The sequence below is a fragment of the Balaenoptera acutorostrata genome, chromosome 16 (assembly GCF_949987535.1).
Source record: "Balaenoptera acutorostrata chromosome 16, mBalAcu1.1, whole genome shotgun sequence".
In the NCBI taxonomy this organism is placed as follows: Eukaryota; Metazoa; Chordata; class Mammalia; order Artiodactyla; family Balaenopteridae; genus Balaenoptera; species Balaenoptera acutorostrata.
This window is the reverse complement of record NC_080079.1, coordinates 29,247,473-29,262,306: the sequence shown is the minus strand read 5'-3', so window position 1 is coordinate 29,262,306 and position 14,834 is coordinate 29,247,473. Positions and strand designations below refer to the sequence as shown.

General features: G+C 39.7%; 1 protein-coding gene across 3 annotated transcripts in view; it reads left to right on the top strand.

Moving 5' to 3' along the window:
* Nucleotides 1–2,049, top strand: part of ABCC2 (ATP binding cassette subfamily C member 2) — a 69,623-nt gene extending 67,574 nt beyond the window's left edge. For all 3 annotated transcript variants that reach the window (XM_057531107.1, XM_057531109.1, XM_028167756.2), the window contains 2 exons: nucleotides 49–243; nucleotides 1,569–2,049. In XM_057531107.1, the coding sequence (XP_057387090.1) occupies nucleotides 49–243; nucleotides 1,569–1,698 (325 nt within the window). In that variant the 3' untranslated portion in view covers nucleotides 1,699–2,049. The remainder of the gene's footprint in view (nucleotides 1–48; nucleotides 244–1,568) is intronic.
* The last annotated feature ends 12,785 nt before the right edge of the window (nucleotides 2,050–14,834 follow it).

Here is a 14,834-nt window from a genome sequence, read left to right as displayed (position 1 = left end):
TTCCTTGGTCCTTAGGGGCTAATGCTTTGTTTCTTCCACTGGCTGCAGCATAGGGCAAAGGCAGCTACTGTGCCTGGCCAGGGCTCTGCTTCAGAAATCCAAGATTCTGATCATGGACGAGGCCACTGCTGCGGTGGATCTAGAGACAGATCACCTCATCCAGACAACCATCCGGACTGAGTTCTCCCACTGCACGACCATCGCCATTGCCCACAGGCTGCACACCGTCATGGACAGTGACAAGTGAGTCGGGGGGCGGAGCCTGATAGCCACAGCTTAACCCTTTGTCAACAGCGATAGCATTGGCCGTGAGGTCTCTTTACAGAAGGTTGAACTACCATCATTTTATTGATGAAGAAATGGAGGCTGAGAGATTGCAAGTAATTTGCCCAAAATTATACATCAAGCTAATGAAGGTCAACAGGGTTAAGGGAACTGTCTTGAAGGTAAAATGGGAAACTGTGAAACTATTAACTGAGTATGGGGGGTGGAGGCCCAAGCCAGGAGTGATAATATATTGCTCCATAGACCTTCCCAACTAAGCTGGGTCTCAGCTGCTCCCCCTGTAAACAGAAGCTTTCTGTTCCTTCTAACTCTGACAATCTGACAATTCAAAATGGGGGGGTCAGTAATCTTAAAACTGAAGAGAAGAGGCTCCCTTTTTTGACCAAGGGGAAAGCTCCCTTTTTAAATCAGTGTATCCTTAAACAATGTGTATCCTTAAAAAAAAAGAAAGAAAAAAAACTTACATAAATAGTATAAGAATATATGCAGTATAAGTCTATTTTGTTCAGTATTCCACATGGAATCCAAGTTGGTGCAGATAGGCGCTGTTCAGTCATTCTCGCTGCTTTGTAGCCTGGTATGAATAAACATACTGTTATTGTATTGGTCACCTGGACCCGCGCTGGTGTCCTAGCCTAGAGGCCCCTCGTCTTGGCCAGGGAGCTTCTTTTTCCGCTCAGATTCGCACAGCCAATAACAAAACCGATGCTAAGACTTTCCAGCACAAGCTTTATTCAATGGCCAAAGAATGGAGAAGTGGGAATTAGTTCACAAATCAACTTTCTCAACCCGATTTGGGCGGAGACACCATTTATATAGGAGGGTTGAGGGGAAAAGGGAGGGAATTGGAAAGAGTGGGAGGAATATCTATGACTAATCTGAGAAGAGGGGTGTGGTTTGGACGGGAACTGATGCAACCCTCCTTTTCAGTCCTTGTATGGGCTTTTCCGGTTGTTGTCATGGCAATTGTCCATATCATGGTGCTGGTAGGTGTGTCATTCAGCATGCTAATATATTACAACGAGCATAATGAGGCCCAAGGTCTACTGGAAATCAAATCTTCCACCACCTTGGGCCTAGTTTGTTCTAACCAGTTCTTGTTTTTCTCTTTGCAGCTTCCTCCTGAAACTTAGATACGAGCACTTGGTTTCCATTTGAGGGAGGGGCAGGGGTATGATTCTGGGGCAACAGCCTTGGTAACAATATCGAGACTTAGTTCTGGTTATTATAAATGCCAAGGTTTGAGACGCTGCTTTCTAAGACTTCTCTCTTTTTTGTTTCAGGGTAATGGTCCTAGACAATGGGAAGATTGTAGAGTATGGCAGCCCTGAAGAACTGCTGAAAAACACTGGCCCCTTTTATTTTATGGCCCAAGAAGCTGGCATTGAAAATACGAACTGCACAGCATTCTGACAGCAAATCTTACAGGTTAGAGAAGGACTATTAGGATCATTCCTTATTTTTTGTGAAGCATATCATACATATAAAAGTGTGTGTAAAATGCATGTTTTAAATAAGGATCATAAGTGAACACCCACGTCCCTGCCAGCCAAGATTTTTTTTAATGAGTATTACCAGCTACATCAGAAAACCCCTTATGATCCACTTTGATCGTACCTCCTTGCTACCCACACCCCACAAAAAGCACCACCATCCTAATTTTTGTGATAATCATTGCTTTGCTTTTTGTTTTAGTTTTACCACTTTCCTTAAACAACATGTACCATATTTTTAGCTTCTATGAATGGCCTGACTCATACTGCATGTATTCTTCTATGACTTCTTTTGTTCAATATTATATTTGAGATTCATGCACGTCCATGCGTGAGGCTGGTTCATTCTCACTGCTCTGTAGTACAGCAGTGTGTGAAAACGCCAGTTTATCCAATTTAGGTTGGTCAGCAGTGGGGTTATTTCCAGGCTTTGTTGTTTTTCCCTGTTATGAACAGTACTGCTATGAACATTCTGGTACATAACTCCTAAGATACATGTGTAAGAGTTTCTTTAGGCATAACGTAAAGGAATGGGAGGTGTGCATATGTTTAAATGCATATAGTAGACAACGCCAAACTGTTAATGCCAATTTAAAACATTTTTGTCAATCTGATGAGTATGAAGTGGTGTCTCCTTGAGGTTTTTAAATGTATAGTTCCCTGGTTACCACTGAGGTTTCCGTATGCGGTGTCTGCTGGTTCTTGTTCACGGTGCTTTATTTCCTTGGATACCTTGTGAATGTTTACCTTAAGTTGCTCAATCTCCTTAGCATTTTTTAAAAAACTGAAGTATAGTTGATTTGCAATATTGTGTTAGCATTCTTTGAGGCCTGAGTTGAATCTGTGGACATTCTTTGAGGCCTGAGTTGAATCTGAGCTCTCTTAAGAGGAATTGTGAAAGCTTCTGCCTGCCACCTGGGGGCATTACCCAGAACCAATTTGAATTAAATACTTCACTAAGGGGTTTCAAACCTTACAGTTAGTGGGACTTCAGACCACAGTCCTGTGCGAGAGCCAGCTTGTGGTTTACAGAATTTCAAGGGAGCTTCTTCCCCTTGATCTAGCAGCAGGTTGGAGATGGACATGTGGCCTTGTTGACTCCTTCCGCGTGGCGGGGTTTATTCTTCACTTACTTGTATACCACAGTACAGCCCTTTCGGGCTCGGGTTCGTCAGAGGGTCTCCTGTAGCTTCTCCATCTTTGGCAAGCCTCGGCGTTCTCTCTTGCCTCAGTATCCTCTGTTGTCCACAAAGGTCAAGGTCTCCAGGTTTCAGAAGTCACCCTAAGCCTTGACCCTTCTTCTCCTTCCAGGGTTTTTTGTGTCACATTATTTTGGGTTCAGCATATTCCTTACCTCCATTTCAGTGATGCAGTTATGAAAGATTTTTATTTATTCATCACTGTAGCTATTTGTTGAATGAGATGCTCAGAGACTTAAACTTCCTAAATGAGGGGCTTATACAGCTGCAAGGCAGGATGAGGAAGGGACAAGTTTCCTCCTATTTGCTCTATTCCCATCAGCATCACTCTAGCAATGTTGGTTTCCCCGCAGTGGCAGTTTTTCCAATACTCACAAAACCATTGTGGTCTTGCCAGCACCAGCGGAGCAGTGCCCCCTTCTGGGAAGTCTGGGTTTCAGTTTCAGTGACGCCAGCCTCTTCCCTTTTGTTCCCGCAGCCCTAACTGTGATGTTTGCTTTTGCCCTTGCTAGCTCTCTGATACTTGTTTTCCTTTGGCCCGTTCTTCAATGCCTATTTAATGATTCTTTATATTGCTCTGTTAAAAATAACCTGTGGTTTTTGTCTCCTGACTAACCGAATATATACAACCTTGGAGATAATCCAGTTCAAGTCCCTTATTTTTCAGATAAGCACCAGACTGAGAATGGTTATATGATATCCGGAGTCAAAACATGAGTGTTCATGGCAGAGCCAGGGCCAGAAACCAACTTCCTGATTTGATCTAATGATTTCTTCTTTTTCCTATAATGGGAGAGGGTTTTCGATCTACCTTCTCCTGTGGATGCAGATGAAGAGAGGGGAAGCGTTATCTTTTTCTCAGTAGTGATGACTCAGACATCCAGTGAAGGTGGAGGGAACCAGAACCAGCCTGGATCCAAAACTTTGATGACAACTCCTTCCCTCCAGACCTTCTGTTGGCCCAGGACCCGGGTAACCCAATCCACACTATGGACCACTTACAACATAATCGCTTTTTCCTACTTTCCTTCTGAGGTCCTCTTCGCTGCTTATCCTTGAAGCATTAAGATGTCCCTATGTTTTTGTCCTTGACCCCCCAGTTCCTCTACATTTTCTCTGTAATTGATTTCATACACTCTTGTGGTTTCAACTTCTACACATACGATTCTCATTTCTAGCCTCTTCCTCTGCTCCAGTTTTGAGATTCATATATTCAGTTGCTTCTGGTATTATCACCTGGATATCCTTCAGGTGTCTGACATGCAAATCACCCTACCTTGACAGACCTGTCTACTTTTTTTTTTTTTATAGAGCAGGTTCTTATTAGTCATCAGTTTTATACACATCACTGTATACATGTCAATCCCAATCGCCCAATTCATCACACCACCACCACCACCCCGCCGCTTTCCCTGCATGGTGTCCATACGTTTGTTCTCTACATCTGTGTCTCATTTTTTGCCCTGCAAACAAGTTCATCTGTACCATTTTTCTAGGTTCCACATATGTGCGTTAATATACGATATTTGTTTTTCTCTTTCTAACATACGTCACTCTGTATTACAGTCTCTAGATCCAACCACGTCTCAACAAATGACTCAATTTCGTTCCTTTTTATGGCTGATTAATATTCCATTGTATATATGTACCACATCTTCTTTAGCCATTCATCTGTCGATGGGCATTTAGGTTGCTTCCATGACCTGGCTATTGTAAATAGTGCTGCAATGAACATTGGGGTGCATGTGTCTTTTTGAATTATGCTTTTCTCAGGGTATATGCCCAGTAGTGGGATTGCTGGATCATATGGTACTTCTATTTTTAGTTTTTTAAGGAACCTCCATACTGTTCTCCATAGTGGCTGTATCAATTTACATTCCCACCAACAGTGCAAGAGGGTTCCCTTTTCTCCACATTTGTTGTTTGTAGATTTTCTGATGATGCCCATTCTAACTGGTGTGAGGTGATACCTCATTGTAGTTTTGATTTGCATTTCTCTAATAATTAGTGATGTTGAGCAGCTCTTGGCCATCTGTATGTCTTCTTTGGAGAAATGTCTATTTAGGTCTTCTGCCCATTTTTGGATTGGGTCGTTTGTTTTTTTTTACTATTGAGCTGCCTGAGCTGTTTATATATTTTGGAGATTAATCCTTTGTCCGTTGATTCGTTTGCAAATATTTTCTCCCATTCTGAGGGTTGTCTTTTCGTCTTGTTTATGGTTTCCTTTGCTTTGCAAAAGCTTTGAAGCTTCATTAGGTCCCATTTGTTTATTTTTGTTTTTATTTCCATTACTCTAGGAGGTGGATCAAAAAAGATTTTGCTGTGATTTATGTCAAAGAGTGTTCTTCCTATGTTTTCCTCTAAGAGTTTTATAGTGTCTGTCTGGTCTTACATTTAGGTCTCTAATCCATTTTGTTACTTTTGTGTATGGTGTTAGGGAGTGTTCTAATTTCATTCTTTTACATGTAGCTGTCCAGTTTTCCCAGCACCACTTATTGAAGAGATTGTCTTTTCTCCATTGTATATCCTTGCCTCCTTTGTCATAGATTAGTTGACCATAGGTGCGTGGGTTTATCTCTGGGCTTTCTATCTTGTTCCATTGATCAATGTTTCTGTTTTTGTGCCAGTACCATATTGTCTTGATTACTGTAGCTTTATAGTATACTCTGAAGTCAGGGAGTCTTATTCCTCCAGCTCCATTTTTTTCCCTCAAGACTGCTTTGGCTATTCGGGGTCTTTTGTGTCTCCATACAAATTTTAAGATTTTTTGTTCTAGTTCTGTAAAAAATGCCATTGGTAATTTGATAGGGATTGCATTGAATCTGTAGATTGCTTTGGGTAGTATAGTCATTTTCACAATATTGATTCTTCCAATCCAAGAACATGGTATATCTCTCCATCTGTTGGTATCATCTTTAATTTCTTTCATCAGTGTCTTATAGTTTTCTGCATACAGCTCTTTTGTCTCCCTAGGGAGGTTTACTCTTAGGTATTTTATTCTTTTTGTTGCAATGGTAAATGGGAGTGTTTCCTTAATTTCTCTTTCAGATTTTTCATCAATAGTGTATAGGAATGCAAGAGCTTTCTGTGCATTAACTTTGTATCCTGCAACTTTACCTAATTCATTGATTAGCTCTAGTAGTTTTCTGGTGGCATCTTTAGGATTCTCTATGTATAGTATCATGTCATCTGCAAACAGTGACAGTTTTACGTCTTCTTTTTCAATTTGTATTCCTTTTATTTCTTTGTCTTCTCTGATTGCTGTGGCTAGGACTTCCAAAACTATGCTGAATAATAGTGGCGACAGTGGACATCCTTGTCTTGTTCCTGATCTTAGAGGAAATGCTTTCAGTTTTTCACCATTGAGAATGATGTTTCCTGTGGGTTTGTTGTACATGGCCTTTATTATGTTGAGGTAGGATTCCTCTATGCCCACTTTCTGGAGAGTTTTTATCATAAATGGGTGTTGAATTTTGTCAAAAAGCTTTTTCTGCATCTATTGACATGATCATATGGTTTTTCTTCTTCAATTTGTTAATATGGTGTATCACATTGATTGATTTCATATATTGAAGAATCCTTGCATCCCTGGGATAAATCCTACTTGGTCATGGTGTATGATCCTTTTAGTGTATTGTTGGATTCTGTTTGCTAGTATTTTGTGGAGGATTTTTGCATCTATATTCATCAGTGATATTGGTCTGTAATTTTCTTTTTTTAGAGTATCTTTGTCTGGTTTTGGTATCAGGGTGATGGTGGCCTCATAGAATGAGTTTGGGAGTGTTCCTTCCTCTGCAGTTTTTTGAAAGAGTTTGAGAAGGATGGGTGTTAGCTCTTCTCTAAATGTTTGACAGAATTCACCTGTGAAGCCATCTGGTCCTGGACTTTTGTTTGTTGGAAGATTTTTAATCACAGTTTCAATTTCATTACTTGTGATCGGTCTGTTCATATTCTCTATTTCTTCCTGGTTCAGTCTTGGAAGGTTATACCTTTCTAAGAATTTGTCCATTTCTTCCAGGTTGTCCATTTTATTGGCATAGAGTTGCCTGTAGTAGTCTCTTAGGATGCTTTGTATTCCTGCAGTGTCTGTTGTAACTTCTCCTTTTTCATTTCTAATTTTATTGATTTGAGTCCTCTCCCTCTTTTTCTTGATGAGTCTGGCTAATGGTTTATCAATTTTGTTTATCTTCTCAAAGAACCAGCTTTTAGTTTTATTGATCTTTGCTATTGTTTTCTTTGTTTCTATTTCATTTATTTCTGCTCTGATCTTTATGATTTCTTTCCTGCTGCTAACTTTGGGTTTTGTTTGTTCTTCTTTCTCTAGTTCCTTAGGTGTAAAGTTAGATTGTTTACTTGAGATTTTTCTTGTTTCTTTAGGTAGGCTTGTATAGCTATAAACTTCCCTCTTAGAACTGCTTTTGCTGCATCCCATAGGTTTTGGATCATCATGTTTTCATTGTCACTTGTCTCTAGGTATTTCTTGATTTCCTCTTTGATTTCTTCAGTGATCTCTTGGTTATTTAGTAATGTATTGTTTAGCCTCCATGTGTTTGTGTTTTTTATGGTTTTTTCCCTGTAATTGATTTCTAATCTCATAGCATTGTGGTCAGAAAAGATGCTGATATGATTTCAATTTTCTTAAATTTACTGAGGCTTGATTTGTGACCCAAGGTGTGATCTATCCTGGAGAATGTTCCGTGCACACTTGAGAAGAAAGTGTAATCTGCTGTTTTTGGATGGAATGTCCTATAAATATCAATTCAATCTATCTGGTCTATTGTGTCATTTAAAGCTTGTGTTTCCTTATTCATTTTCATTTTGGATGATCTGTCCATTGGTGTAAGTGAGGTGTTAAAGTCCCCCACTATTACTGTGTTACTCTTGATTTCCTCTTTTATAGCTGTTAGCAGTTGCCTTATGTATTGACGTGCTCCTATGTTGGGTGCATATATATTTATAATTGTTATATCTTCTTCTTGGATTGATCCCTTGATCATTATGTAGTGTCCTTCCTTGTCTCTTGTAACATTCTTTATTTTAAAGTCTATTTTATCTGATATGAGTATTGCTACTCCAGGTTTCTTTTGGTTTCCATTTGCATGGAATATCTTTTTCCATCCCCTCACTTTCAGTCTTTGTGTCCCTAGGTCTGAAGTGGGTCTCTTGTAGACAGCATATATATGGGTCTTGTTTTTGTATCCATTCAGCAAGCCTGTGTCTTTTGGTTGGAGCATTTAATCCATTCACGTTTAGGGTAATTATTGATATATATGTTCCTACTACCATTTTCTCAATTGTTTTGGGTTTGTTTTTGTAGGTCCTTTCTTCTCTTGTGTTTCCCACTTAGAGAAGTTCCTTTAGCATTTGTTGTAGAGCTGGTTTGGTGGTGCTGAATTCTCTTAGCTTTTGATTGTCTGTAAAGCTTTTGATTTCTCCATCAAATCTGAATGAGATCCTTGCTGGGTAGGGTAATCCTGGTTGTAGGTTCTTCCCTTTCATCACTTTAAGTACATCATGCCACTCCCTTCTGGCTTGTAGAGTTTCTGCTGAGAAATCAGCTGTTAACCTTATGGGAGTTCCCTTGTATGTTGTCATTTTTCCCTTGCTGCTTTTAATAATTTTTCTTTGTCTTTTTTTTGCCAGTTTGATTACTATGTGTCTCAGCATGTTTCTCCTTGGGTTTATCCTGTATGGGACTCGCTGTGTTTCCTGGACTTGGGTGGCTATTTCCTTTCCCATGTTAGGGAATTTTTCGACTATAATCTCTTCAAATATTTTCTCAGGTCCTTTCTCTTTCTCTTCTCCTTTTGGGACCCGTATACTGTGAATGTTGTTGCGTTTAATGTCCCAGAGGTCTCTTAGGTTGTCTTCATTTCTTTTCATTCTTTTTTCTTTATTCTGTTCTGCAGCAGTGAATTCCACCATTCTGTCTTCCAGGTCACTTATCCGTTCTTCTGCCTCAGTTATTCTGCTACTGATTCCTTGTAGTGTATTTTTCATTTCAGTTATTGTATTGTTCATCTCTGTTTGTTCTTTAATTCTTCTAGGTGTTTGTTAAACATTTCTTGCATCTGCTCAATCTTTGCCTCCATTCTTTTCCCGAGGTCCTGGATCATCTCCATTATCATTATTCTGAATTCTTTTTCTGGAAGGTTGCCTATCTCCACTTCATTTAGTTGTTTTTCTGGCATTTTATCTTGTTCCTTCATCTGGTAAATAGCCCTCTGCCTTTTCATCTTGTCTTTCTGTGAATGTGGTTTTTGTTCCAGAGGTTGCAGGATTGTGGTTCTTCTTGCTTCTGCTGTCTGCCCTCTGGTGGATGAGGCTATCTAAGAGGCTTATGCAAGTTTCCTGATGGGAGCGACAGGTCACTGCAATGCTTTTAAGAAGTTTTTTTTTCTGCTAGTGTTGGAGGGTCTCCTGCAGAGGCAGGTGGAAGCTGTGGCTCACTGTGGGGACAAGGACACTGGCAGAAGAAGTTCTGGGAAGTACTCCGTAGTGTGAGCCCTCCCAGAGTCTGCCCAGACCTGTCTACTTCTTTCTCCCCTCTAAAAAGATTTTTTGCCTGTACTTTCTAACTCAAGTGGTGACATCATTGTCAATACAAGTCCTACAAAATGAAAACCTGTGTATCACTCGCAACTTTTCCTTTTCTTTCCAGATCAATCAGCCACCAAGCCCTTCCAGTTTTACTTCTGCACCCCTACTGTTTTTGCCATAGTTCAGTTTCTCCTCACTTCCATCCTGGACTGAGGGCATAGGTATCCCTACTTCCAGTGTTGTTTTCCTCAAATATATCCACCAGTGGCTACCAGAGTGATCTATTATGAAAAACTGACCAGGTTACTCTTCTGCTTAAACCCTTCATTCAATAGCTATCCAGAATAAAGTTAAAATTCCTTAGTATGGTATAACGAAGCTCCCTAACATCCAATCCAGTCTCATTTATTCCAACTCCCATACCTCATGTTAAGCTCCAGCAACATTAAAATGCTTTTAGATTCCCCATACACACAATTACTGTTTGACTCTAGCCTTTTCCTTATCTATCCCCTCTGTTTGGAATCCCATGACTACCTCTAACTAACTCATTAAGACTCAGTAAGAAGTCATCTTCTCCCAAGAGCCTTCCCTGACTCCCTCTCCTCTCAACCCCCAGGCTAGCTTCAGCACTGCAGTGGATTTTCAATCTTTTGGGCAGCTCTGCACCTGAACCTCAGTTCTACATGGACTCCTCCAACTTAAGATTCTTTGTGGGAGACCAGGGTGCAGCACTGTGATGAGTTTCCAGTAATCAGATACAGCTGTGCCAGATTTTGATTCAGATGCTGGAGACAAGAAAGAGGGAAATGTGTTCTGGCAAAGGTGACCGTCAGTCACTGTCATTGTCCAGAGGTAGGCAGTGGTGGTGACTAGTAGCAGGATCCAGTGATGTTGTGGTGTGATACTGAGCATCGTTCCTGGCTTCAAAGACTCAAATCTGGCTTTTTAATCCTCCCAAAGAGTCGGTGCGCAACCTATTATTATTTGAAAACTTCATTTCTGCTTAAGTTTACGAGTTGGGGATTGTTGTTTACAACTAAATAATGCTCCTCAGCACACTTAATTTGCTTTTACTGTATTTATTTTGTTAGATAATTTTCTGTTTGCATCTCCCTCACTAAGCTATGAGCCTCTTGAAAACAATTTTTTACTCTGTTTTATATCTCCAGTGGCTAGAATATAGTAGCTACTCACTTGTTTGTTTAGTTTTTTTTTTAGTGTTTTTCTATGTATGGGAATACGCAAGAGCCTGGGCTCATTGAAAATATTCCTTTGATATGCATCTTTTTTTAAAAAATTTATTTATTTATTTATTTATGGCTGTGTTGGGTCTTCCTTGCTGTGCGTGGGCTTTCTCTAGTTGCGGCGAGCAGGGGCTACTCTTCATTGCCGTGCACAGGCTCCTCACCACCGTGGCTTCTCTTATTGCGGAGCACGGGCTCTAGGTGCGTGGGCCTCAGTAGTTGTGGCACACGGGCTCAGTATTTGTGGCTCGAGGGATCTAGAGCGCAGGCTCAGTAGTCGTGGCACACAGGCTTAGTTGCTCTGCGGCATGTGGGATCTTCCTGGACCAGGGCTCGAACCCATGTCCCCTGAATTGGCAGGCGGATTCTTAACCACTGCGCCACCAGGGAAGCCCTACTCGCTTGTTTTTGAGTGTTCAAAAAATATTTATACAAAATACAGTGGGAAAAATGTATGCCAAGAGTACAGCAACAGGATTGAAGATGACAAAATAACTCCAACAGAAAGACTAAATATACCAATCAATCAGACCTATATTTTTTGCCAGCTAATTTTGTAAAAGTACCTTTTGAAACACCCTCTGAAGAAATTTGTTCCTTTTAGGTAACAAATGAATACATTTAATCACAAATTCACACTGATCATGACTTTACCTAAAAATTAGCAAACAATATTGTACAAACACTGACATTTAAATTCCTAAACTGCTGCAACTTAGATTTAGTTAGCAAAAACCATCAACATGGATTTAGTCTTCCACATAAATTAGACACTAAAACCAGTTTTTGAAAGGCTTCATATTGTTTGAAGACTAATGAAAAGTTGTAAAAATGCATGAAAGAATTGGCTGTAAGAAGCACTCCATTTTCATAGTATTCCTTTTTACTTTGTATGCAAATAATGGGTTATGCTGTAGAATTTAAATGCTACAGTGAAAAAGTACTTAGGAATGAAGTAGAAAAAAGGGAGTTAGAAAAAGAGTATATAGTATTTCTCTTAAGACTATTTTGGGGGATTTCACTGTGGTGCAGTGGTTAAGAATCTGCCTGCCAATGCAGGGGACATGGGTTCAATCCCTGGTCCAGGAAAATCCCACATGCTGCAGAGCAACTAAGCCAGTGCGCCACAACTACTGAAGCCCACATGCCTAGAGCCCGTGCTCCGCAACAAGAGAAGCCACCACAATGAGAAGCCTTGCACCTCAATGAAGCGTAGCCCTCACTTGACACAACTAGAGAAAGCCCGCGCACAGCAACGAAGACCCAACACAGCCAAAAAAAAGACTACTTTGGCTCTCACTGAATTAAAAAAAAAAAAAAAAGACTAATACTGCTCCTTTCTTCAACTTTAACAGTTAAGGCCCTGGTTGACACACTGGTAATCTCATGAATAGACAGTCACCTTGGTCCTCATCATGATAGCCATCTGGCTATTCTGCCTGATAACCACTGTCACTGATTTCAGATCCACTTGTCCTGTGGATGACGGGCTCTGTCGGAGCAACAGTCTTTGCAATGTTTATTTGCTGCTCAAGCCCATAGTCACTTGTTCTCACTGGGAAACAACACTGTTGGTATCCATCTGTAAAGACTGTCGAGTTGAGAGGGCAGAGAGCAGAAGTACCAAGAACTACAATTCTGCAGCCTGTGGAACAAAAACCACATTCACAGAAAGACAGTCCCAATGAAAAGGCAGAGGACTATGTACCAGATGAAGGAACAAGATAAAACCCCAGAAAAACAACTAAATGAAGTGGAGATAGATAGGCAACCTTCCAGAAAAAGAATTCAGAATAATGATAGTGAAGATGATCCAGGACCTTGGAAAAAGAATGGAGGCAAAGAAATGCTTTAACAAAGACCTAGAAAAATTAAAGCACAAACACCTAGAAGAATTAAAGAACAAACAAACAGAGATGAACAATACAATAACTGAAATGAAAAATACACTACAAGGAATCAATAGCAGAATAGCTGAGGCAGAAGAACAGATAAGTGACCTGGAAGACAGAATGGTGGAACTCACTGCCATGGAACACAATAAAGAAAAAAGAATGAAGACAGCCTAAGAGACCTCTGAGACAACATTAAAGGCAACAACATTCGCATTATAGGGGCCCCAGAAGGAGATGAGAGAGGGAAAGGACCAGAGAAAATATTTGAAGAGATTATAGTCGAAAACTTCCCTAACATGGGAAAGGAAATAGCCACCCAAGTCCAGGAAGCACAGAGTCCCAGGCATGATAAACCCAAGGAGAAACAGGCCAAGACACACACTAATCAAATTGCAAAAATTAAAGACAAAGAAAAATTATTAAAAGCAACAAGGGAGAAATGACAAATAACATACAAGGGAACTCCCATAAGGTTAACAGCTGATTTCTCAGCAGAAACTCTACAAGCCAGAAGGGAGTGGCATGATGTACTTAAAGTGATGAAAGGGAAGAACCTACAACCAGGATTACCCTACCAAGCAAGGATCTCATTCAGATTCGACGGAGAAATCAAAAGCTTTACAGACAATCAAAAGCTAAAAGAATTCAGCACTACCAAACCAGCTCTACAACAAATGCTAAAGGAACTTCTCTAAGTGGGAAACACAAGAGAAGAAAAGGACCTACAAAAACAAACCCAAAACAATTAAGAAAATGGTCATAGGAACATACATATCAATAATTACCTTAAATGTGAATGGATTAAATGCTCTAACCAAAAGACACAGGCCTGCTGAATGGATACAAAAACAAGACACATATGTGCTGTCTACAAGAGACCCACTTAAGACCTAGGGACACATACAGACTGAAAGTGAGGGGATGGAAAAAGATATTCTATGCAAATGGAAATCAAAAGAAAGCTGGAGTAGCAATACTCATATCAGACAAAATAGACTTTAAAATAATGTTACAAAAGATAAGGAAGGACACTACATAATGATCAGGGGATCAATCCAAGAAGAAGATATAACAATTATAAATATATATGCACCCAACATAGGAGCACCTCAATACATAAGGCAAGTGCTAACATCTATAAAAGAGGAAATCAAGAGTAACACAGTAATAGTGGGGGACTTTAACACCTCACTTACACCAATGGACAGATCCTCCAGACAGAAAACTAATAAGGAAACACAAGCTTTAAATGACACTTTAGACCAGATAGATTTAATATTTATAGAACATTCCACCCGAAAGTGGCAGAATACACTTTCTTCTCAAGTGCACATGAAACATTCTCCAGGATAGATCACATCTTGGGTCACAAATCAAGCCTCAGAAAATTAAAAAAAACTGAAATCGTATCAAGCATCTTTTCTGACCACAATGCTATGAGATTGGAAATCAATTACAGGGAAGAAACTGTAAAAAAAAAAAAAAAACCACATAAATGGAGGCTAAACAGTGAATTACTAAATAACCAACAGATCACTGAAGAAATCAAAGAGGAAATCAAAAAATACCTAGAACAAATGACAACAAACCATGATGATCCAAAACCTATGGGATGCAGCGAAAGCAGCTCTAAGAGGGAAGTTTAGAGCAATACAATCTTACCTCAAGAAACAAGAAAAATCTGAAATAAACAATCTAACCTTACACCTAAAAGAACTACAGAAACAAGAACAAACAAAACCCAAAGTTAGCAGAAGGAAAGAAATCATAAAGATCAGAGCAGAAATTAATGAACTAGAAACAAAGAAAACAATAGCAAAGATCAATAGAACTAAAAGCTGGTTGTCTGAGAAGGTAAACAAAGTTGATAAACCGTTAGCCAGACTCATCAAGAAAAAGAGGGAGAGGACTCAAATCAATAAAATTAGAAATGAAAAAGGAGAAGTTACAACAGACACTGCAGAAATACAAAGCATCCTAAGAGACTACTACAAGCAACTCTATGCCAATAAAATGGACAATCTGGAAGAAATGGACAAATTCTTAGAAAGGTATAACCTTCCAAGACTGAACCAGGAAGAAATAGAGAATATGAACAGACCGATCACAAGTAATGAAATTGAAACTGTGATTAAAAATCTTCCAACAAACAAAAGTCCAGGACCAGATGGCTTC